The sequence below is a fragment of the Drosophila nasuta genome, chromosome 3 (genome assembly GCF_023558535.2).
Source record: "Drosophila nasuta strain 15112-1781.00 chromosome 3, ASM2355853v1, whole genome shotgun sequence".
NCBI lineage: Eukaryota > Metazoa > Arthropoda > Insecta > Diptera > Drosophilidae > Drosophila > Drosophila nasuta.
In genome coordinates, this window is record NC_083457.1 from 29,940,967 (window position 1) to 29,966,047 (window position 25,081).

General features: G+C 35.9%; 6 protein-coding genes across 6 annotated transcripts in view; 4 read left to right on the forward strand and 2 right to left on the reverse strand.

The window, feature by feature from the left end:
* Positions 1-2,770, reverse strand: part of LOC132789334 (uncharacterized) — a 26,342-nt gene extending 23,572 nt beyond the window's left edge. The window contains exon 1 of the mRNA XM_060797273.1: positions 2,167-2,770. Coding sequence (XP_060653256.1) covers positions 2,167-2,206 — 40 coding nt within the window. The 5' untranslated portion in view covers positions 2,207-2,770. The remainder of the gene's footprint in view (positions 1-2,166) is intronic.
* The window catches only part of LOC132789333 (protein espinas), a 24,855-nt gene extending 18,584 nt beyond the window's left edge, over positions 1-6,271 (forward strand). The window contains 3 exon segments of the mRNA XM_060797272.1: positions 2,765-2,938; positions 2,940-2,969; positions 3,640-6,271. Coding sequence (XP_060653255.1) covers positions 2,765-2,938; positions 2,940-2,969; positions 3,640-5,127 — 1,692 coding nt within the window. The 3' untranslated portion in view covers positions 5,128-6,271.
* A 104-nt stretch (positions 6,272-6,375) lies between these two features.
* LOC132788153 (uncharacterized) lies at positions 6,376-12,483 on the reverse strand. The gene is made up of 8 exons (XM_060795484.1): positions 12,244-12,483; positions 11,672-12,182; positions 10,973-11,609; positions 10,751-10,909; positions 7,955-8,222; positions 7,388-7,895; positions 6,690-7,326; positions 6,376-6,622 (listed from the first exon to the last, which is right to left on the reverse strand). Exons 1-8 carry the CDS (start codon positions 12,444-12,446, stop codon positions 6,459-6,461), a joined length of 3,087 nt encoding a protein of 1,028 aa, XP_060651467.1. The 5' UTR covers positions 12,447-12,483; the 3' UTR covers positions 6,376-6,458.
* A 4,939-nt stretch (positions 12,484-17,422) lies between these two features.
* Positions 17,423-18,155, forward strand: LOC132788154 (uncharacterized). The gene is made up of 2 exons (XM_060795485.1): positions 17,423-17,863; positions 18,003-18,155. Exons 1-2 carry the CDS (start codon positions 17,423-17,425, stop codon positions 18,153-18,155), a joined length of 594 nt encoding a protein of 197 aa, XP_060651468.1.
* Positions 18,156-18,717: 562 nt separating this feature from the next.
* LOC132793924 (uncharacterized) lies at positions 18,718-19,370 on the forward strand. Its single transcript, XM_060804085.1, has 3 exons — positions 18,718-18,783; positions 18,840-19,157; positions 19,218-19,370. The coding sequence occupies exons 1-3, from the start codon at positions 18,718-18,720 to the stop codon at positions 19,368-19,370; spliced, it is 537 nt and encodes a 178-aa protein (XP_060660068.1).
* A 1,759-nt stretch (positions 19,371-21,129) lies between these two features.
* On the forward strand, positions 21,130-21,781 carry LOC132788155 (uncharacterized). The gene is made up of 3 exons (XM_060795486.1): positions 21,130-21,195; positions 21,252-21,569; positions 21,629-21,781. Exons 1-3 carry the CDS (start codon positions 21,130-21,132, stop codon positions 21,779-21,781), a joined length of 537 nt encoding a protein of 178 aa, XP_060651469.1.
* The last annotated feature ends 3,300 nt before the right edge of the window (positions 21,782-25,081 follow it).

Here is a 25,081-nt window from a genome sequence, read left to right on the forward strand (position 1 = left end):
CGAAATTATCTTGGCACTTGATAAATGATCTCAGTTCAAGCTAATCTCGAGGCCTAAGTTGCGGATAGATTATTTCCATTCGAATTTGGCGTTTAATTGAATTTGGATATGCACATTTGAGTCGTGAATATTTGTCGAATTCGATTGAGTGCTACGCTGAATTTTTGCATTATTAATGAAATCTTTGATAAGCCAAATCGGATTTCATGCCTCCCCAAAGAGAGGTTGACGAACCAAAGCGAACCACTCGAGTTTGCTGCTTAAAATTCACAGACCATAACCGAGCTGCTAAACGGACGCTAAAATGCGAACAAAGCAAAGGTTGTCCTCCCTTTTTGCGAAGGAGCAGAAATTATACTTAAAGGAAATTTATGAAAACGCTCAATGATCCAGAGAGCGAAGCACTCATATTCAGTCAACTGTAAATGAATCGTGCGTCAGATAGTCAGAGAGCGAACTGCGAACTGTGGCAACTGATTTGGCCAAGTCCGATTTTCCACACGAACAACAATGGAGTCAACAGAATTGAAGCATGGCCAGAGCGGATGTGACAGCACAACTTGACAAGGATGTGACACTAAAGGTCGTCCTGCCAACGATGAAATACAAAATAATTATTAGAAAGCCAGCCAGGCAGCAGCATGAAATATACTTTCACCCGGCAAAGAGGAAGAGCCCAAAAAAAAAAGAAAAATAATAAGAAATAAGCAAAAAGTTGTCGAACCAAAAAAGGTAGAAACTGACTACACTCGTCCTTCGCTGGAGCGCTGCCAATGTCTGTGCACGTTAAGCGAAAAGTTTATGTACTGAAAAGGGCACGATAACGAGTGCCATTAATAATTTGAGCCACTGTACAGTGAGCACACGGGGAATGGGTGAAAAGTATGAATCGGCTGGGCAGGAAATTGTCTTGCTTGTCTGCAGGGAAGTTTTGCAAAAGTTGGATTAGGGCGCACACACACACACATACACGAAATGGGTTAACAAGGACCAAGCAGCAGAAGCAGCAGTTAGGTGGCGCCTCCGCGTGGCAGCCAGCGTCAATTTGTCAATAGCATAATTGTCTGCAGTGCAGGTCGCAATCGTGTTCGGGGTCGACAACTGCGACTTCGACTCCGACTGGGATTAATTGGATTGATAAGATAAATGAGTAGCGATTGTTGTGATTCTCATGACATTTAGCACAGCTGTGTGAAAAATGTCCTTTTAAGTGGACGCAATTGCAATCAATGCTGCGAAAACTTTTGCACTTGCATTGTCGTCACCACAGAAACTACTTAGAGCGCTTTTCCTGGCCCAAAAGTTTTCTGCGGAAAACCACAGTAAAGTGCTGACCGACAAGAGTATTAAAAAAAAGAGAAGAACAGTCGTAGACGATGAAAAAGAGAAAATCCGCAACCACAACAGGAAGAGCAACAATTTCAAATACATCATTAGCGTCGACTGAGTGGCAGAAGAACTGAAGCTGAGCCTAATTAAAGTGCTCTGCTTTTTTGGCAAGTTCTTTTTTGGGTGATAAATTCTGGAGTTGGCAACAATTAACGACGCATGCAGTGCGGCCAAGTTTAGGAGCTACTTAAAGTACATGGCAACGGGGGCATGCTGAATGGGGCATGGGGCAAGGCCTTAACGTTGCCATGGAAATTATCAACCCTGTAGCAGGCGGGATGGGCATTCGCTGTCAATGTTTAATGGCTTGCAAAAGTAAATGCTGATTGCGGGGGACACTGGTGGAGCGGCACCACACTGAGGTTTAATAGCGTGGAAAGTTAAGAAGCTGCACAGAGCACAGCACATAGCCAACGTGTCCTTGCAACGTCTTGTGGCTTTTGTGGCGCTGCTCGCTGCTCGGGTAATTTGCGTGCGCCAAATGAAGACGACGATTCGACGACTTTGCTGGCGGAAGTTCTGGCTAAAATGGCGCAAATTGGCAGAGGCTTTGTCAGGACTCTAAGTGCTGACTGAAAGGAGGGGGATGGGGGAAGTTAGGCCACAAAATGCTGCCAGTTAGAGTCGCATGTGTTAAACTTTTTTGGGCCAAAAGCATTCATAAATCAAGGCAATTGCGCTAATTGCTTTTGCCTCGCTCATAAAACGCAAGGCAAAAGCGCCTGTGAATACAAGTTGATTTCCTAGCAAATATATTTATACTATATATGTACATACCTGTTAGCTGAAACGTCTTTAGGGTTTGCGGGCAAGTCATCAGCTTTGTTGACCCTATTAGGATCCATGCTATACGCAAATGAGTTCATTATGCGAATGCCTTTGGCTTTAACGAGTTGAGGTTGAGTCATTAAAAGCTGCGCTTCCGCCAAGGCTCCGTGACAACAGCACGAGTGGCAGTAGCATTTTCCATTTTCCATTTTCCTTGCGGCCGTTTTCAGTTTGCCAGTTTAAAGTCTCTTATTTCGCACTCTCTAGGGAGCACTTGGTGAACTTGGCCGCCTTCCACTTTGTCCCTCTCCTCTCTTATGGCCTTCAGCTATTTTTGCATTATTTCCGTTGTGAAAAAGCAAAACCGCAAAGCCGGAGTCGTAGATGGGAACTGTTCTCGTGTTGGTTTGCCATGTCCTCGCTTGGGGGGCTTAAGCGTTTTATTACCGTTATTTAGCATTTATAGCCGCTTAAATATTTTTGGCCAAGCAAAGCAGACGCTGCAGATTTCTATCGCCTGACGTCTGTACAACTTTAGCATATTTCTGTTATTTATACGTTCTTTACCTTTCTCTCTCTTCTCGTTGTTCTCTTTTTGCTCGGACAGTGCGAGGAGCAACTATCCGGTGGTGACATTGTGGTCTTTGCCCAGCGACTAGGCGCCCAGTTGTGCTGGCATCCCGGCTGCTTTGTGTGCAGCGTGTGCAAGGAGCTGCTTGTCGACTTGATATACTTTCAGCGCGATGGCAATCTCTACTGTGGCCGCCATCATGCCGAGACCCCAGAAGCCGCGTTGCTCCGCATGCGATGAGGTAAGTTTACTTTAAATTACATTACAACATAAAAAGAGTAGAACAACATTCGTAAAACTAAAATGTCATTTTCAAGTTTACCAAATGAATATGCTTTTAAAAGAATAGTCTTCAAATTTAAGTGTTAATTTCAAAACGGAAGCAAGGAAATATGTTTTTTTGTTTAATGAAAGATTCGGTTTCACAATTTTCTATTTCACAATCACAAAAATATACAATTTTCGTTGTATATTTTGATTGTTAGTATTGTTAGTATTGTTAGTATACAAATTATAGCCATCGGTATTTTTGAAGTTTAGTTTGGTATACTACCTTAGTAGTGTTTAACGCAATTTCGTATTCCTATTAATATATCTTAATATGGTATATTTTTGTAAGCTTTAGTATACGAATTTGGTATATTTTAACGAAATACTGTATGAATATTGATATAAGAATAGTATAATTTGGTATGCTAATTTGGTACATTTTATGCTATATCGTTTTGGCAATTGGTACGATTCTCACAATTGTTTTACCTTCCTATTTTATACCAACCCTGCATAGTTAAAAGTGCGACCACCTTTACATATGTCAAATAACTTTTGATTGTTGACAATATTCCATAAAATACATTTCACTCTTTGTTCTCATTGCCATCGCATTTGTTTTGCTCTTGCCGTACACACAGATTATCTTCTCGGATGAGTGCACGGAGGCCGAAGGTCGCACCTGGCACATGAAGCACTTCGCCTGCCAGGAGTGCGAGCATCAGCTGGGCGGCCAGCGCTACATCATGCGGGATGGCAAACCCTATTGCCTGGGCTGCTTTGACACCATGTTCGCCGAGTACTGTGACTACTGTGGCGAGGTCATCGGCGTCGATCAGGGTCAGATGAGTCACGACGGTCAGCACTGGCATGCGACAGACCAGTGCTTCTCCTGCTGCACGTGTCGCTGCTCGCTGCTGGGTCGTCCATTCCTGCCACGCCGTGGCACTATCTATTGTTCGATTGCCTGCAGCAAGGGAGAGCCGCCAACGCCATCGGACACCAGTTCGGGGCCACAGCTGCGGCCTACGCATCGCGCCTCCACATCCAGTCAGATAGCACGCTCACCCAGGCGCACGGCGGACTCGACGGGGCGTGGCACGGCGGGCAAGAGCAGCAGTCATGGCAATCATGGTCATGCCTATGCGGGTCATGGGGGCAAGAGTGCAGGTAGTGCCGGGGATTTACTGGAGCGGCAGGAGCGCAAGCGAATGGAGGCTGCAGGTGTGGCTGATCTGCTGTTGGGTGGCGGCGTGCCAGGCATGCCACGCCCCGCCCATCCGCCGCCCATTGACCTCACCGAGCTGGGCATTAGTCTGGACAACATTTGTGCCGGCGACAAGTCGATCTTTGGCGATGCACAACTGACGTCCTCGATGCCAGACATGTTGCTGTCAAAGGCGGAGGATTCGCATAGCTATCAGAGCATCGACAAGATCAATCTCAACTCGCCCAGCAACTCGGACATGACGCAGAGCACCCAGGAACTGGCCAACGAACTGGAGCTGGACAACGAGTCGGTGCGAGAGCAGGAGCTGCCACACGATGGTTACGAGCAGCTGTTTGCCGCCAAGCATCGCAGCAATCGCAGCAACTGCAACGAAGAGCCCGATGAGGAGCATCAGGAGCAGCTGGACAATCGACCGCCGCTGAAGGAGGTGCGCTTCCACAGCGTTCAGGATACAATGTCGCGCTCCAAGAGCTACACGGACAACTCGAATGCACGACGTCGACGCCGGCGTCGCAATCAGTCGCGCAGCTCTTCGGAGATGCAAATCAATCAGACTAATCTGCGACTGCACAATGCTCAGACACAGGCTGGCAGTGGAGCACTCAATCTGCTAAACAATCTGGACAATTGTGATGTGGCCAGCATCTGTTCCACCTGCTCGTCGAGCTCTTCGAGCGACATGGATGATTATGTCTATAGGCTGCCAGCTCGCAAGCACTATGGAGGCGTGAGGGTCGCCTATGTGCCCAACGATGCACTCGCCTATGAACGCAAGAAGAAACAGGCTCAGGCCAGCGATGCCACAATGCTGGGCTCGGGAGCTGGCAGCGGATTGGGGGCACCAGCTGGGGGAATGCCGGCAATTATGCACGAGAGCAAGAACTGCACCATATCATGACCACCTCCCATGTTGCCGCCGCCGCCGCTGAATCTCAGCAGCTATTACATCCTAGACACCATATTGGAGGAACAGAGTCTCAGTCTGTTGCCCGAAAAGAAACCCGGTTGCCTGAGGCGTGTGTGGAACTTCTTTGGCCTCGGTAAATCGCGTGCTGGCAACGGACAGCGACTGTACACTGTCTAAAAAAAAGGGAAAGCAAATCAAAAGTCGACTTATCGTTTGCATAATGTAAATAAACACATATCGAATATAATGTATTATAGAGTGGGGTAACTATATCGTGAGTTTACTGTATATTCCTTTGGCCCTTTTTAATTGTTTCCTACTTGGTTCAAGTGTCGTAAGTCACAAGTATTCCAACATATGAGGTAGAAAGTCTCGACTTCTACCAGAACTTTGTACAAAGCAAAAACATATATCAATGATGCATTTACATACAATATTAAACTTTATATACTATATACACTATGATTATACAAATATTAAATGATTAAGTATTGTAGTTGTTAAGCTAAGAATCTGCCACTTTTTAACGCAAAAACAAAAAACAAGAAACGCAATCAACGAACAATAATCGAATTGATAAACAAATGAGTTAAAGCTAAAATGAAAACAACAAAAAACTGCCAACAAAAGAATTTGTAAATGTCCAAGAAATCATTAAGAAACCAACGAAAAAAAGAGAGCGAAAGTCTTCGCTTCGCAAATGTGCAATAACTTTTATCTAACATAAATAGTATAAATACACACAGAACGAACTTCCAAAAACTGTCACCCAGTTACAATTTACATAGATAAATATATATATGTATAGATCACAAATCTATATTCAAAGTAAAAAAAGATATATTTTCGGTTTGTTTTGCGGTTTCTTTTTTCGTTTTGTTGAGCAGCTTTTGCAGAGAGGTTCTTTTGTTTTTCGGATTTATGTAATTTTCAGCTTTCGCCAAGCGTGAAAGTGAAAGAGTTATATAAAGGCATGTGTCAAGAATGTTTTGAAAGTTTTGTAATAAAATTTATTGCTCGAAAACACAGCGCACTAAAAATGAGATTTTGTGTTGAAAGTTTTGCTTAAGCCTATAACAAATACGAAGTTTACGATGTTTTGAGCAATGCATGGAACGCATACATATGATGACTTATAGTGTGTACTTGTAATTTATGTTTATCATCTCGACTATCCTCTAAGTTGTATCATTAAAATTAAAGTCAGTGTATATGGAAACATAATCAAAAATAAAATTATATATATACATATATGTGTATTTTAACGTAAAAATCAAAGAATTCAACAAATTGTCTTTTTTTCTGTGTGGAAAGTGAAGCATTTATCTGGCCACCAGATGCACCCAGTAACCACTCTGGGGAGTCAATTGGAAGCCGCGGGAGTCGCTCATCAGATCCTTGACTGTCTTGGGCGAACGTTCGATTCTGTACTTTAGCAACAGATTGTATATCATAGCCTTGGCCTGCATCAGAGCATAGCGATTACCTGCATGTAAAAGTAGTATTAACATATAAATAATAAACGCTCATTTAAAACTCTTCTAAGGACTTACCAATGCAATTGCGAGGACCTGCTCCAAAGGGTAGATACGTATATGGCACGATGTTATCTTTGTTCTCATCACTGAAACGCTCTGGATCAAACTTCGCCGGATTGGGGAAGTAACGATCATCCCAATGAAGACCACCAATGGGAATGTTAATGCGGTCGCCTTGTTTAAACTCAAAGATGACGTTGCCATCGTCATCCTTAAGAGTATAATCCTTAGAGCACAAGCGATCGGTAGCAGCAGCTAATGACCACTTTCTCAATGATTCCGAGACAACCATGTCCATGTATTTCATCTTCATGACAGAATCGTAGTTAAGTGGCTGACCCTTCAGCGATTCATGGACTTCTTTGATTTCCTCGTAGAGTTTTTGTTGGATATCTGGATTCAGTAGCAACTCGTAAGATGTCGTGCAAATGAGGCTGGCATTATTCTCGAATGCAGCAAAGAAGAAGATGAAGCATTGAGCAACCAGCTCATCATCAGTCCAATTTTCCGATGACTCCTTCTTAGCTTCCATAAGCAGCTGAATCATGTCTGGCCTCACAATGTTGTTCTCCTCCCGCTGCTTCATGGTATCGACAACGAGGCGTATGAAATAATCGGTCTTATTCTGATCAAAGACACTGAATCCCAAAAGCTGTTGCGAAAATTAGAAATATAGCAATTAAAGATATCGCAAGCTTTAGAAGCTGACTTACCTTGAAAAGTTGAGGCAATGTCGCGGACAGTAAAAATTTGTATATAGCCTTGCCACGGAAGAAGGCAACAGATTGACCAATCTTGAAGAACTCATTGTTGGGCTCCTTATAAGAGCTAACCTTTAAACCGAATGCTGTTGTGGCAATCAAATCATTCGACAATCGGTTGCAAACTTCCTTCATCTCCAACTCGAAACCTTCGCCTGATTTAGCAGCTGTTCCCTTCTCCTTCAGATGATCCATACACTCGGCAAAACTCTCGTTCATCAGGCTGAACATGGTGCGCATTTTGGCAGCTGTAAATACTGGAGTCAGAGTGTTTCTCATGTGCTTCCAGCGTTGATCCTTCATTACGCTCAACATGTCATTAACAAGGCGCTCATTGGTGTTGAAGAAGACTTGATGATTCGGAAAATGATCGAAATCCTTGATGGTTATTTTCTTAATAATCTCTGGATCGTTCAATTGAATAACCGGAGTGCGAAAGTTGAAGAGGCCCACGAGTTTGCTATGATATGAATCTATATTTAATATTCAGTTACCAAGCATACATTTGACTTTACTCACTGTTGCCTTGTGCGTGCATAGAACTCTGCCATAAGCTTTTGAAACGAGCATCTGGCAAGAAAAATATCCAGGTTATTGCCAACGAGAGGATACGGTTTCTCGAATGGCAATCCACGCTTAATAAATTCATCATGGCCAGCAGTTAACCATTTGTAGGCCCATATGAAAAGCAGACCCACAATGGGTAAAACAATAAACAGATCCATATTCGTTAAATTGAATATGACCTTGAAAAATGCGGCAATAATAACTGATTCCAAACAGAATGCTCAAATCGAACTGAATTTCATTAAATGAGCTAACCCGCTTTTATACGTCGGCTCTCTGTGCTTTCAAACATAGAACATATATACATCCATATATGTACATCCATTATATACCTTTATCTATTCGTTTGTAGATTGGGTTTGTCGCGATAATGTGCGCACTTGAATCCCCTAGTCTCAAGATCGAGGCAACAACAAAAAAAACCTGTTTAGAATTTGTTGATACTTTGTTGTTTTCAAATGTTACTTTATTCTGCCGGTAGAACGCACTCTCGCACACTGTTCTCAAAGCTCTACTTGGAAGAGCCAATCAGAACTTTTCGACTATCTTATACTCTTTGTGCAGTGTCAAATATAGATTAGAGTGTTTGCTGCTGTGAGTGTTGAGTGTTGAATCATTTGACAGGCATTTTATTGAAGATATCAATCAACTCATATCAATATAATTGAAAACTATATTATACAAAATTAAAAATTTGCAATTACATTTATTTGTTTGCAATACACTGTTGCTAAAGGGTATCAGAATGGTTAATTTATGATACTTTTTCTCCTTGATAAGTTATGGCCTTAATCATTATTGAGCATAGCTAAATTTATTTTAAATCATATGTACTATATAGATAATAAACGACTATGCAATGCCTCACACATAGCTTTTCCCACGTGACTCAAGTACTCGAACTTAGTACTTATAATTGATAATAAATCAGTACATTTGAAATATGTTTTATTTTACTACAATACGATAGCAAAATTATTGAATTCAAAAATTTAAATGTCCCACTTGTTTTATCAACTACTAGCATTTAAAATAGTTTGGTAAAGAGCAACAAATCGTCGTTCTCACACATTTGTCAATTGCTGCTAGTTAAATAAATGACGAGATCGAGAGAGTTGCTCTCTCATATATGAAACTCTCTGTTGATTGTTGACAACACAAAATTGAGAACACTCATTTAAATTCGCTGTATGTATACATTAGTTTGTTAATATATAAATTCATATTACGCGTTAAAAATTCTCAGAAACACCTACGCCTAAGACCCTTTAATTGGCGGGAAATTTTGCAAAGTACTTGATTATCTACGCACTATTGATTGAGTTTAGTTAAAATAAATAATAGCTATAACTATTAAATGTAAAACATTGTGATAACCTATACATCCATATAGTAATTGTATATGTAAAGATATAAAGAAATATCCACATAAATTTAAAATTAGTTTAGTACCATGCAATTAAGTCCACTGACAATATACCACTTGAAGCTTTTAATGTTTTGAGTTCAAGAGGTGCTCCAAAACAAAAGAGGTTTACCGATAAGAAAAAAGAAAGAACGATTTTACGATAATAGTAATTTTTTTTAATAGCAACTGATAAAATAAATGGCTGATGCAATGCTCAATAGCTCTTTGCCAATTTAATTAAGATAGGTCAGTTTCTAAAATGTTAATTGTGTATTCTTATTTGGTTGATAACAAATTATTGTTGCCAAACAGAAAGTTACTAATGTGCTTTATAGATAAGAGGACTACCACATTATAGTCAACTTTTGGGGATAGTTTGTATATAACTTAAAGCATTCATATAAGGCCATTGATCTTGAGACAACTGGGAGCGCTTGTTATATTCATATGATTAATTGAATTGCAGTTGGAATATGGCATTCATCAAAACCTGATTCTAGTTGGCCTTTCTTTCAATTTTCACACTGATGTAATCTCTGAGAACTTTAAGCTTCAGTTAAGCTATTCATATTATTGACTGTAAAACTATGACATAAACTTCTGCCGAAACAAAACAAATAAAACTAGTCAAGAAACCGCTCAACATTTACGGTTTGAATATTTTAGCATATTGACCGATACCTACCACATGGAAAACGTCTTGAATAGGCAATAGCACAAAGACAAACCTAATACAAAGTTGGAGTTGGCAAACGTAAACGTAAACAGTTAACACAGCAAATTAGCCCCGAGCGTTGTAGCAAAATATGTGTAATTAAATATTTAGTCGGTTTGCTTAGCTGCCCATCGAAAGTTGGACGTTTACTCGACTGCTTCGTTGCTGGAGTTTGACTGGCACATTTCGAATTTAGAAATTTACAAACTGCTCTTGTCATGTGTCGCCAGCAGACAAGTTGAGTTGATTATAGGGGAGAAGCAAGTACATTTAAAGTCCATGACATGCTCAAATTTAATGTCGGCAAACAAAACAATTTGCAGCTCTTTATAATAATAAAATATAATAGAAGTGTTGAATGATTGCTTTATGAATGCATTTATTTTCGATTTAATATAACCTAATCCACCAATTACTTATTTTATTACATACTTATTATCAACTTTTACCAGACAGCTATTGCTCTTCGTATTATCCAGAAAACAATAGGATGGCAGTTGAATTTTAGTATAGGTAACATATAAGTATCTTAATCAGTCTTCAAGCTGATAAAGTCTATATGTGAATAAACCCCATACTGATTGTCGTCGATATCTTCACAATTGTTAGCTTTGTTAAATTTAACGCGGCACAAGATGCACCCAGTAACCATTTTTGGGTCCCAACTGGAATCCAACCGAATCGCTCAACATATCCTTCGATGTTCTAGGGGATCGCTCGATTTTATACTTCAGCACCAAATTAAAGAGCATGGATTTTGCTGTCATCAGAGCGTAACGATTACCTGCCATCGTAAGTAACAATATAATTATTATAAATATTATTTAGTTAAATTATAAAAGCTCACCAATGCAGAGACGTGGTCCTGAGCCGAAGGGAATATAAGTATAAGGTACAATTTTTTCTTTGTTTTCTTCGCTGAAGCGTTCAGGATCAAATTTATGAGGATTGGGGAAGTATTGCTCATCCAATTGAATACCAGCAATTGGCACAAATATTCTGTCACCTTTCTTGAACTGAAACACCGTGGAACCATCGTCATCGCGCAGTGTATAATCCTTTGAGCAAATACGATCCGTGATCGGGGCCAAAGCCCACTTTCTCAAGGATTCCGACAAGACCATGTCCATGTATTTCATCTTCATGACCACTTCATAGCTAAGTGACTCCCCATTCAGCGTATCATGGGTTTCTTTCACCTCTTCGTAGAGTTTCTGCTGCACATCCGGATTCTGAAGCAACTCAAAAGCTGTTGTGCAAACTGATAAAGAATTGTTTTCGAAAGCCGCAAAGAAGAAAGTGAAGCACTGAGCCACAAGCTCATCCTCAGTAAAATCTTTGCCAACCTCCTTCTTGGTTTCCATAAGCATTTGAATCATATCTGGCCTGACGATATTGTTTTCCTCGCGATATTTCATTGTGTCGATGACAAGTTTGGAAAAATAATTAATGCTCTTCGGGGGTAGAACTTTGAGACCCAGTAACTGAAATATAAAATTGCCATGTTAAAAAGATATTATTCTACAAAATTAATAGATTTACTTACGTCAGTTAGCCAGGGCAATGACTGCGCCAACATGAATTTGTAGAATGGCACGCCTCTTAGGAAGATTATCGATTTACCAATTTCATAGAAATCATTTTTGGGTGATTTGTAGGAGTTGACTTTCAAACCGAAAGCAGTCGAAGCTATAATATCATTGGACATTCGGTTGCACAATTCCTTCATCTCCAATTCGAAGCCTCCGCCAGTCTTGCCAGTTGACTTGCCCTTTTTGTCCAAATGTTCCATGCACTCAGCAATACATTCGTTCATTAGGGGAAACATGGTGCGCATCTTGGATGCGGTGAAGGAGGGCGACAGAGTGTTCCGTACATTTTTCCATTTCTGATCGGTTAAGGAGCTCATCATTTCGTGCACCAGGCGTTCTTTCTTCGGGAAAATCGTTTGGTGATTGGGAAAGTGATCAAAGTCCTTGACGGTAACTTTCTTTATAACCTCAGGATCAATCAAAATAATAATCGGTGTAAGAAAGCTGAAGAAGCCAGCTAGTTTGCTAAAATATTTAATCACTTTAGAAATTTTCAAATGTGAATAAAATAAGTAAAAGTGCTTACTGTTCTCTATGGCGGGCATAGAACTCAGATAGGACCTTCTGAAATGAGCCCCTTTCCAGGACGAGGTCCAGATTATTACCCACAATTGGCAAGGGTTTTTCATAAGGCAATCCTCGCTTTTCGAATACATTATGGTTTGCAGTTATCAATTTGTAAAGCAAAAGCAAAACCCCCACCACAGACAATATAGTAAGTAATGCCATTTTAATTGTTTTCAAAGATTTTCTAGTTATTACGCGAACTGTTCAGCTGAAACTGAATTATAGCTAGGCAGAGGGCTTGCTTTTATAGTCCAACTATATGTACAAATTTAAGAATTATCAGTAAAAGCATCGATAGATAAAGGTAAAACCTTTTAAGCAGAAATTTTGCTGAATAATGTTGGGTAGGCAAGACTGAAAGTCCCACAGCTCTTTAGTATCTTGCAAAATATAAATTTATATTTTATAGTACGTCATTGCACCACGCAATAACGAAATTGATTGCATTCTAAACGGTTTTGTTAATATTTCTAAATGAACATCAAACTATATTAATAACTAATATACCCACCATGTTGAATATGTGTTGGTATTATAGTAAGTGGTATTAGTGGTAGGAAAAAAAAACAAAAACGTTTACCTGACGTATGTTAAAATGATATGCAATTTTTCATTCATATTTTAGTTTGTCAAATAGGAACCGATTGTTTAGGAAGCAAAGTTCTTTCATTAGGGATATAATACGTCAATATTATTATGACAGCATTATCTTTCATATCTGCATACTTGTGTTGAAGCTCATTAAATGTATATTTTATGCTGCTCATTGCAAATGTGGAAATGAATTACATATTCTTCAAATTACATATGATTTCGTGTTTTCTGTGAATAAGAAAATTAATAAGAATAAGCAACAGTTTTGTGTTTGTCTTTTATCTTTGTTACAGCGTTGAGCATTAAAGTATTAAATTGGTGAACATTGCAGAAGTATTCATAATCCATATCAGCAATTAGCATAATTTAAGTATGTTACTACTCGTATGAACCATGTTTCGGTGCAAAATTTGTTTCTTCCAAATTATGTCCTTTTGGTCAAATATTGTGTTACAATATATTTTAAAATTTCTTTCAATTTAAATACATGAATTTCTAATACTTGTTCACCTGCAAACATATAAGAGGCTTAACGACTTCGAAGAAGACTGTACCAGTTACCTCACTAGTTTTTCCCAACTATGCTCTCAGCGAGGCGCTCGTTATTAGGACAAGCAAGTTGCGCATTTGAGCAGCAGTAAAGGTTGAGAACAAGGTGTTTTGCATGTGCTTCCAACGTTGATATTTTAAGCGCCTTAAAAAAATATGTACCGGTGCTTCAGAGAGTAATAAAATAATACAATAAATTAAATGGAAAACTTAAAAAGATAAAGACAACTGGCAGTCGTGTGGCTGTATAATACTCAGATAGGATATAAGAGATTTTCGTTCGAAAATAATTGTCATATTGTAATCTTCAATTTTCAATTATATAAAAAAAGAAGGAAATTTAAACAGTAATTTCAAATTTGTAGAGTATTTTCTAAGATTTTTTAGAAAGTAACTAGAGAAGATAAGTAAATATCAGCCGCTGTTTTGATTGGCTACCAATAAGCTGTTGAGCTATCTCCACACTCGTGATATAAAAAACAGAGAGAGCACAAAAGTTTTCGACACGGTAATATTTGTGCGATTATAAAGTTATCAACCAACTGATAATAATTTGGCTGATGAAATGCAGCACGTGCTTATTAAATATTCTTTGGATAGGTAAGGGTTTCAATGAATATGCTAGAATTCAGTATACACCCATTACCAGTTTCTTAAAGAGGTTTCATTGAATTCATAGAAGGGCCTAAATATGATTTTTTTATTAATTTCATATTCGTATACTGATTATCTTATCGTCAAGTTATGGACAATGTCATTCAATCGTTTCAATTTTTCACAATGCCACTTAGTGGTAGCGATAGCAATTCAAAAACAGGGTATTTTTCAGTTAATCATTGTTGTGGACATGAAGTAATAAGTGAATTGAAGGCTAATTGATTATATTTGTGATAACACATTTTTGCCAATTCATTTCATGCAAGCAAAATGTTGCAATTTTCCATTTCTACTATATAAAATAAGAAAGTACACATACATGACTACATACAAATAACCAATACACATTTCAGCGATAAGCGAAATGAGCTCGACTGACTGATATGATGGTTTACTGTAAATATTTGTAATTTTTTTTTTTAATTATGGATACATTTAAAAATATATAAAACCTCCAAATCTCCAAATAGGGCTAAACTTATGTTTCATAAACAATATTTTTGTATATATCAACGTTCGGTTGAATACATATTAATTGTTTCCATAGTAACAGCTGAGATCTATTGATTCAGAAAAAGCTTGATTTTAAAAGTATCAAATATTTATTAAATTTTTTATATAGACTTGGATTGACTCCGCACATTTTTGTAGCCAAAAGTTAAAATGCGCAACACTCTGATTCTTTTTGGAACGCTTAATCTGGGGATAGCTTTCAACCTATCTTACAATGTAAATACGGAAGTACGTAATAAACTAAATTTTAACTAATGAATATTCTTTCTAAAAAAGCTCTTGTTTTTAAATTCTCTAACTTAAAATGTGAGAGTTACACTAAATCATGGTTTCCCGGCTTAAAGCTGGGAATCGGACAGTAAACACATTGCATTTAAATTGTTCAGTGTTACATCCAGTCTATCATATTGTTGAGCAGCTTCAAAAGTTCAACAAAAGTTGACTGGCACCCGTGTGGCTGTATAAAACTCAGATAGGACGTAAAAGATTCTCGTTCGAGAATACCTGTCATATTATAATCTGAAATTGTCTATTATACAAAAAAAGAAAGAAATTTGAAAAGTCATTTAAAATTTGTAGAAAGTATCTAGTGAATACAAATAACTATCCCTCACTTTTTTGATTGGCTACCTCTAAGCTGTTGAGCTATCTCCACTCTCATGATATGTTATACAAAACAGAGAGAGCAGAAAAGTTTACTACACAGTAAAATTTTGTGCTCTCTCTCTGTTTTTTAGAGAGCACAAAAGTAACATTTTTTGGATTATAGAGTTATCAAAAATAATAATAATTATATGAAATATACGTTGGCTAGGTAAGAGTTTTATTAAACATGCTTAAATTCAATATACAAACATTACTATTTTCGTTAAAAGGTTTTACTGAATTTATAGAAGGGCATACATAAGTTTATATTAATTTCATATTCGTATAATATTATCTTAACGTCAAGTTTTGGACAATGTCTTTTAATCACATCATTATTTCCCAATGCCTCCCCGCGGAAGCAATAGTAATTCAAGTACAAGGTATTTCCCATTTAATCATTGGGATCTGTATTGATAAGTGAATTGAATGCTGATTGATTATATTTGTGATAACTCATTTTTGCCAATTTATTTCATGCTAGCAAAATATTGTAATCTTGGATTTCTACAACATAGAATATAAAAGTACACAATATCTATAAATGTAAGTGATTTGGCTCGATATAAATAACAAATACACATTTGCAGCGATAAGAAAAATGCGCTCGACTGGCTGATAAAATTGCTTATCAACAAATTTAAAGATAAACATGAAAACCTAAACCATATTTTTGTTTGGATCAACGTTCGGTTAAATACATATTAATTTTTTCACATTAAAAAATGAGGTCTATTGATGCAGAAAAAGCTTTTAAGAGTATCAATTATTTATTAAGTTATATATATAGAATTGGATTGAGTCGCCACAGTTTATTCGCAAGTAGTTAAAATGCGCAGCACAATTATTATTTTTGGAGTTCTCTATCTATGGATAGCTTTCAGGCTATCCTACAACGTAAGTAAAATGGTAGGTAACTCAATAAATTTTGAACTAATTATTATTTTTTACAGGAAGCAATTGAATTTAAATTTACGAACGCAATTTGTGAAAGCTACAACGAGTCTTGGTTCATTATACACAAATGTCGGCTAAAAGCTGTAAATCGCTCAGTTAATACAATGAATTTAAATGGTACAGTTTTACATCCAGCCTATCGTATTGGAGTACAACTGCAAATGTTTAAAAGGGCTAATGGGTACAAGCCTTGGCTGTTTAATATCCATCTTGATGTGTGCAGGTTTGTCAAGTCACAGTATAATCCTTTTGCAAAAGTTGTTTTCGGTCTTTTTAAGGAGTTTACCAACTTTAACCATTCCTGTCCCTATGTGGCAAGTATTTTGCGTAAACCATACCCTGAACCAATACAATTTTATGAATAACTCAATAGCAACTTATGTTTGTTAATTATTGGTACAGGGTATTAATATATGCTTATGATTGCAAATACAATACAATGGTTATTAACAGGGTCATCAAATAGTCGAAGGATTTTACCTGAGGGCGAAATTATTGCCGCATGCAATTCCATCTGGCAATTACTTATTATCCATGACATGGCATTTTGATAAAAGACCACAATTTATAACGAAATTATATTTCATTTATATGGAAGATTTGTAAACTTAAAAATTAAATAAAAAATACAAATATTTATAATATGTTTTATATTTTTAGAATTTATATATATTTAAGAATACTTAAAAGTCAATAGTAAATGAATTTGAATGAGCCAATATAATATAAAATTATATAATGTATTTATCACAGAATACGGTTTGTTGAATTATTAAGATGTGATTATTTGTAGAACCTTTAGTGCTCAGAGATAAATAGTATTGCAATTTGAAATACATACATATCTACTGCCAGCAGCATCTGAATAATACTATCCATCTGAAATATTGATCAATTATTTGAAGTTCAAATTGCACAAGTAGCAGATAAAAAATTGTAGCGAAAAGCTCAACGAATTTATTTTTTTAATAAAGATGTCAGATACTTTTCTGTAAATCTTAAATAAATATCCATCTTTTGGATATCATATATATACAATAGAAATATATGTATGAGTACTTCATTTTTGTAGATCAACAGTCGTTTGAGTACAAATTAAGTGCGTTGATATTAAAAAGTGAAGTCTATTGAAGCAGAAAAAGCTTTTAAGAATTAAATGTCATTATTAAGTGTTATATAAAGACTTGGATTCAGTACCCTCAGTTTATTCGCCAGTAGTTAAAATGCGCACCACAATTATTATTTTCGGAGTTCTCTATCTATGGATAGCTTTCAGGCTATCCTACAATGTAAGGAAAATTGTAAGTTACTCAATAAATTTTGAATTAATTAATATTCTTTCACAGGAAGCAATTGTATTTAAATTCACGAACGCAATTTGTGAGAGCTACAACGAATCTTGGTTCGTTATACACAAATGTCGGCTAAAAGCTGTAAATCGAACAGTTAATACAATGAATGTAAATGGTACAATTTTACATCCAGCTTATCGTATTGGAGTACAACTGCAAATGTTTAAAAGGGCTAATGGGTACAAGCCTTGGCTATTTAATATCCATCTTGATGCGTGCAGGTTTGTCAAGACACAGTATAATCCTTTTGCAAAAATTGTTTTCGGCCTTTTTAAGGAGTTTTCCAACATTAACCATTCCTGTCCCTATGTGGCAAGTATTTTACGTGAATTATACCCTGCACCAATACAATTTTATGAATAACTCAATAGCAACTTATGTTTGTTAATTATTGGTACAGGGTATTAATATATGCTTGTGATTGCAAAAACAATACAATGGTTATTAACAGGGTCATCAAATAGTCGAAGGATTTTACCTGAGGCAGAAATCATTGCCGCATGCCATTCCATCTGGCGATTACTTATTATCCATGACATGGCATTTTGACAAAAGACCACAATTTATAACGAAAATATATTTCGTTTATATGGAAGACTTGTAAGCTAAAAAATTAAATAAAAAAAATAAAAATATATACACAATAGGTTTTATATTTTTAGAATTTATATATATTTAAGAATACTTAAAAGTCAATAGTAAATGAATTCGAATGAGCCAATATAATATAAAATTATATAATATATTTATCACAGAATACGGTTTGTTGAATTATTAAGATGTGACTATTTGTATAACCTTTAGTGATCAAAGATACATATAGAAATACATTGAAATACATATCTACTGCCATTAGCATCTGAGATCAATTGTTTGAAGTTCCGATTGCACAACTGACAAATAAAAAATTGTAGCGATAAGCACAACGAATTTATTTTGAAATAAAGATGTCAGTTTATTTTGGATATCATATATATACAATAGAAATATTTGTATGACTAATTCATTTTTGTAGATCAATATTCGGTTGAGTACAAATTAAGTGCTTTGATATTAAAAAGTGAAGTCTATTGAAGCAGAAAAAGCTTTTAAGAATTAAATGTCATTATTAAGTGTTATATATAGACTTGGATTGAGTACCCTCAGTTTATTCGCCAGTAGTTAGAATGCGCACCACAATTATTATTTTTGGAATTCTCTATCTATGGATAGCTTTCAGGCTATCCCACAATGTAAGGAAAATGGTAAGTTATCTAATAAATTTTGAATTAATTAATATTTTTCACAGGAAGCAATTGAATTTAAATTCACGAATGTAATTTGTCAGAGCTACAATGAGTCTTGGTTTGTTATACACAAATGTCGGCTAAAAGCTGTAAACCGAACTGTTAATACAATGAATGTGAACAGTACAGTTTTACATCCAGCCAACCACATTGGAATACAAGTCCAAATGTTAAAAAAAGCGAATGGATACAAGCCTTGGCTATTTAACTTCCATCTTGATGTCTGCCGATTTGTGAAGACACAGTATAATCCTTTCGCAAAAATTGTTTTCAATCTGTTTAAGGAATTTACCAACTTTAATCACTCGTGTCCTTATATGGTAAGTATTTTGTGTGACTTTTACCCAATACCAATAGCACAATACAATGACAATTTTTAGGGTCCTCAAATAATCGATGGATTTTACCTAAGATGGACGTTTCTGCCGCATACTATCCCATCTGGCGATTACTTATTATCGCTTATATGGTTTTTTGATAAACGACCACAATTTATAACTAAAATATATTTTATTTATATGGAAGACTTGTAAGCTAAAAATAAAAGAAATAAAAATATATACATAATAGGTTTTATATTTTTAGAATTTATATATATTTAAGAATATATAAAAGTCTGTAGTAAATGAATTCGAATGAGCCAATATAATATAAAATTATATAATATATTTATCACAGAATACAGTTTTTTAAATTATTAAGGTGTGATTATTTTGTAGAACCTTTAGTGCTCAGAGATAAATAGTATTGCAATTTGAAATACATATCTACTGCCATTAGCATCTGAATGATACTATCCATCTGAAATATTGATCAATTATTTGAAGTTCCGATTGCACAACTGACAAATAAAAAATTGTAGCGATAAGCACAACGAATTTATTTTTTTTAATAAAGATGTCAGATACTTTTCTGTAAATCGTAAATAAATATCCATCTTTTGGATATCATATATATATAATAGAAATATATGTATGAGTACTTCATTTTTGTAGATCAACAGTCGTTTGAGTACAAATTAAGCGCTTTGATATTAAAATGTGAAGTCTTTTGAAGCAGAAAAAGCTTTAAAGAATTAAATGTCATTATTAAGTGTTATATATAGACTTGGATTGAATACGCTCAGTTTATTTGCCAGTAGTTAAAATGCGCACCACAATTATTATTTTCGGAGTTTTTTATCTATGGATAGCTTTCAGGCTATCCTACAATGTAAGGAAAATGGCAAGTTACTCAATAAATTTTGAATTAATTAATATTTTTTTACAGGAAGCAATTGAATTTAAATTCACGAACGCAATTTGTGAGAGCTACAACGAGTCTTGGTTCGTTATACACAAATGTCGGCTTAAAGCTGTAAATCGAACAGTTATGTTTGTATGCAAAATTTGCAAATTTGTATGCAAATGTTTAAAAGGGCTAATGGGTACAAGCCTTGGCTATTTAATATCCATCTTGGTGCGTGCAGGTTTGTCAAGACACAGTATAATCCTTTTGCAAAAATTGTTTTCGGCCTTTTTAAGGAGTTCTCCAACTTTAACCATTCCTGTCCCTATGTGGCAAGTATTTTACGTGAATTATACCCTGAACCAATACAATTTTATGAATAACTTAATAGCAACTTATGTTTGTTAATTATTGGGACAGGGTATTAATATATGCTTGTGATTGCAAAAACAATACAATGGTTATTAACAGGGTCATCAAATAGTCGAAGGATTTTACCTGAGGCCGAATTCATTGCCGCATGCAATTTCATCTGGCAATTACTTATTATCCATGACATGGTATTTTGACAATAGACCACAATTTATAACGAAATTATATTTCATTTATATGGAAGATTTGTAAACTTAAAAATTAAATAAAAAATACAAATATTTATAATATGTTATATATTTTTATTTTTATATATATTTAAGAATCTTTAATTTATGTTGCGGTACTTGAATTCAATAGTAAATGAATTTGGATGAGCCAATATAATATAAAATGATATAATATATTTATCACAAAATACGGTATATTTAATTATTAAGAAGTGATTATTTACAAATCGTAAATAAATATCCATCTTTTGGATATCATATATGTTACATATATACAATAGAAATATTTGTATGAGTACTTTATTTTTGTAGATCAACAGTCGGTTGAGTACAAATTAAGTGGTTTGATATTAAAAAGTGAAGTCTATTGAAGCAGAAAAAGCTTTTAAGAGTTAAATGTCGTTATTAAGTGTTATATATAGACTTGGATTGAGTACCCTCAGTTTATTTGCCAGTAGTTAAAATGCGCACCACAATTATTATTTTCGGAGTTCTCTATCTATGGATAGCTTTCAGGCTATCCCACAATGTAAGGAAAATGGTAAGTTATCTAATAAATTTTGAATTAATTAATATTTTTCACAGGAAGCAATTGAATTTAAATTCACGAACGTAATTTGTGAGAGCTACAACGAGTCTTGGTTTGTTATACACAAATGTCGGCTAAAAGCTGTAAACCGAACTGTAAATACAATGAATCTGAACAGTACAGTTTTACACCCAGCCAACCATATTGGAATACAAGTCCAAATGTTTAAAAAAGCGAATGGATACAAGCCTTGGCTCTTTAACTTTTATCTTGACGTGTGCCGATTTGTCAAGTCAGAGTACAATCTATTTGCGAAAATTGTTTTCAATCTGTTTAAGGAATTTACCAACTTTAATCACTCGTGTCCTTATATGGTAAGTATTTTGTGTGACTTTTACCCAATACCAATAGCACAATACAATGACAATTTTAGGGTCCTCAAATAATCGATGGATTTTACCTAAGATGGACGTTTCTGCCGCATGCTATCCCATCTGGCGATTACTTATTATCGCTTATATGGTTTTTTGATAAACGACCACAATTTATAACTAAAATATATTTCACTTATATAGAGGATTTGTAATATAATAAATTTGTTAACACCCATTTCAACATACGACAAAAAGTTTTGTGATCGATTGACAATGTTAAATCTTGTAATTAAGGTTATGCTACATATAATCAAAGCCCCGAATCATCTCAAAGTAATTTAAGTGATTCTCTATTACTCGTATTGGTTATGATCGTAATGTAGGTAATCGATGCAGTCCTATGTTTTATTTAAAAACCAACCAACACCAGGTATGAAGATAATATCATGTATTGTTAATAGTAGTATTAAGTATTTGAGTATTAAGTATATGTAAGAAAGGTACAGTTGAGTGTGCTGAGATAACTGCTACTCATCTTCAAAAAAAGAAAAATAGGACGGAAACGCTGATCAAGAATATATATACTTTATAAAGAGTATATATTCTTAAATTTGCTTTTTCTTGAGCAACAAAGTTATAATAAGCTTCTACCCTATGGGCAGCGAATAAAAAATATATACAAACAAAAAACACTGATAGCATCTCAATTCAATTCAAATACATTATTATAATACATGTATTATTAAAATAAATCAAGCGGAATGTTTGAAGCTCATTTTATGAGCAGTCACCATGAAAGTCCCTTCTATTGTGCTTGTGGTATTTTATACTTGGACAACCTATCAACTGACTTTTTATGTACGTTAACTGATGTAAGTTTATACTAGTGAAAATACCTAATATTATTACCTTTTCAGGAGGCAGTTGAATTCAAATTTTCCAATGTAGTCTGTAAAAGTTTGGATGAATCGCGGTATATTATAAACCAATGTCGTCTGAAAGCTGTTAGTCGTAATGTAACGGCATTTAATTTCAATGCAACACTTCTTATCAGTGCGAATGAAGTCAGAGCTAAAGCTGAATCATTCAAAAAGGCAAATGGATATAAGCCTTGGATACTTAATACTGATGTGGATGTTTGCCGATTCCTGAAAAAGTCTTATAATCCACTTGTAGCAATAGCATACAATCTATTCAAAGAATTTTCCAACTTTAACCATTCCTGTCCCTATACAGTAAGTAAGATAATGAGTTATATTTTTAAATTAAAATGAATTCTTATTGATAATTTCAATTTACAAAATTAGGGCCACACGATCGTTAAAGGATTCTACCTTAGGCACACTCTTTTACCCCATAACTTTCCTACTGGCGAATATTTAATGAACATAACGTGGGATGTTAATAAAAAGCCAATTGCTTTGACAAGCTTTTACTTTACATTTAAAGAGAATTTGGTATAGTTTATGAAAGTATAGTCTTGATCTTATGCAATATATCCAATGAAATGTTTAATTGTAATGCACTTTCATATCTAGAAATAAGCAAATGAAGATTAAAGTATTCATAGAAATATGTGAATTGAGCTAGATAAAACCGAATTTATTATTATTTTTTATTAGTATTTGTTTTTCTATTTTCCTAATCTTTGTGACTGCAAGATTCCTGGCAAATGATTTACAAAAGGAATTGATTTCTACAGTGTTTCTTGCCACTTGATAATATTAAAAAGCGTTTTTAAGTTTCTCTATTCAAATACAGTGCAGTTTTTATAAATGGCTCGATGAGTCAGGAAACACGCTGCTAAATTTCTTGCTGATGATGAAATCGTTCGTTTTTCATTTTAAAAACCTATTTGCAACATCCACATTAATCTTATGTTTCTATATTTGCAAAGAAAAATTCAATTTATTAAAAAAATTTGGTTACATTAGACCGGTTAATCAAATACACATTACATTTCTTTAACTATTTAACCACGGTCAACATGAAAATCACTTCAAATGTTTATAAATAAAGAAGAATTGTTGTTGACTTGCGTTGTGTAAAATTAAAACTTATTACCGAAATAAATATATGAATACTACCAAATTTTTCACAGGGACAAATTGTGAACTCTCGAGGTTTTCTCCCAGTGTTACATAAATGTGTATGTGTATGTGTAACATAAGGTTTATTCACCCGTTCGCTCGTAACTTTCGTTTGGCAAGCAGTTGTTGCTGGCTTTTATATAAACGCCTTTAACATTTTATGCGCAACTAAAGCGACAGACCCTGTGTGTGTATCTGTGTGTGTATATTGCTGTTGTTGTATGTGTGAGAAAGTGCAGTTTATCAAAGCAAGACAGCGCCCAGTTACCCGTTACCAGTTGCTGTCAGTCTCAGACTCAGTTGGCGTCGAAGTCCTGCTTTATCCTGTTTCTGGTGCTCGTCCTGCTGCTGCTGCTGTTGTTGCTGCTGCTGATGCTAGTCCTGTCTGTGCCATTCTTTTTTTATGCGCAAATCATGCTGCATCATTAAATCTGTTCGCTGTGTGGGTTGTGGAATGTGGTTGTTGCTGCTGTCGCTGGGTTTTCACCATTTCGCTTTTACATTTGCTTTCGTTTTTCTGGCCCGAACAGCGCTCAGTGGCTTTTCATTTCTATTCACAAGAATTTATGGCTTTCATCGTTGATTTTGTTTGGCATTTTTTATGTGTTTTTAAGTAGTCGTAAAGCGTAACACTTGATGAGATATTAAACGTTGTTTATGCGCAGCTCGCTTCGCCTCCCTCATTCCCCTTGAGTATTTTGAATATTTTTGCCCCTATCATTTAACCCAGAGTCACACATTGTTGCACTTTGTTTGATTTGATGGCATTTTAAATATTGGTTTTGCATTTTTCATCATTTCCGCGCGCCGCGAGGTAAGCTCGAGCATTTTGATGTGCGTTTAATAGAATTGATTGTGTGGGTCGTAAATGAAAGAAAATCCTGGCAGCATGTAAATGATTTGGGCTAAGCGAGTGAGCGACACCTGCCACAAATGTCAGACACGAGCATAAAGAGACCACAGAAGCCACAACTGAGGAGCTGAGGACCTTGTCAGTGTCTGCAAACTTGTCAATGAGCACCAACTAAATATTTTATTAGGCTGTCGACGACGCCGAGGAAAAACAACAACAAGGAAAACTCCATGTGCAGTCGTGATTGCGTGAAATTTAGTAGTGCTTGAGCGTGTGTGTGTGAATGATTGGAGGGACAGCAAAAACGCCTTAGACATGTTGCTGCTGATGAGACTCATCATCGTCATCATGATGATGACGACGATGCTGCCAAAGCCAAGGCCATAACAAACCGACCTGGCTGTGGGTCTTGGACTCCCAGGCTCTGGGGAGTTGTCGGCAAAGTTGTTGACTCTGTTCATGTGTGTGTACATGTGTGTGTGTGATAGTCTTGGGGCTGCTTTTCTTTGGCCCAGCTCACAATTGGCTGTACGTGTGCAACATTTTTAAGTAGCTTTTCTTTCCGTGTT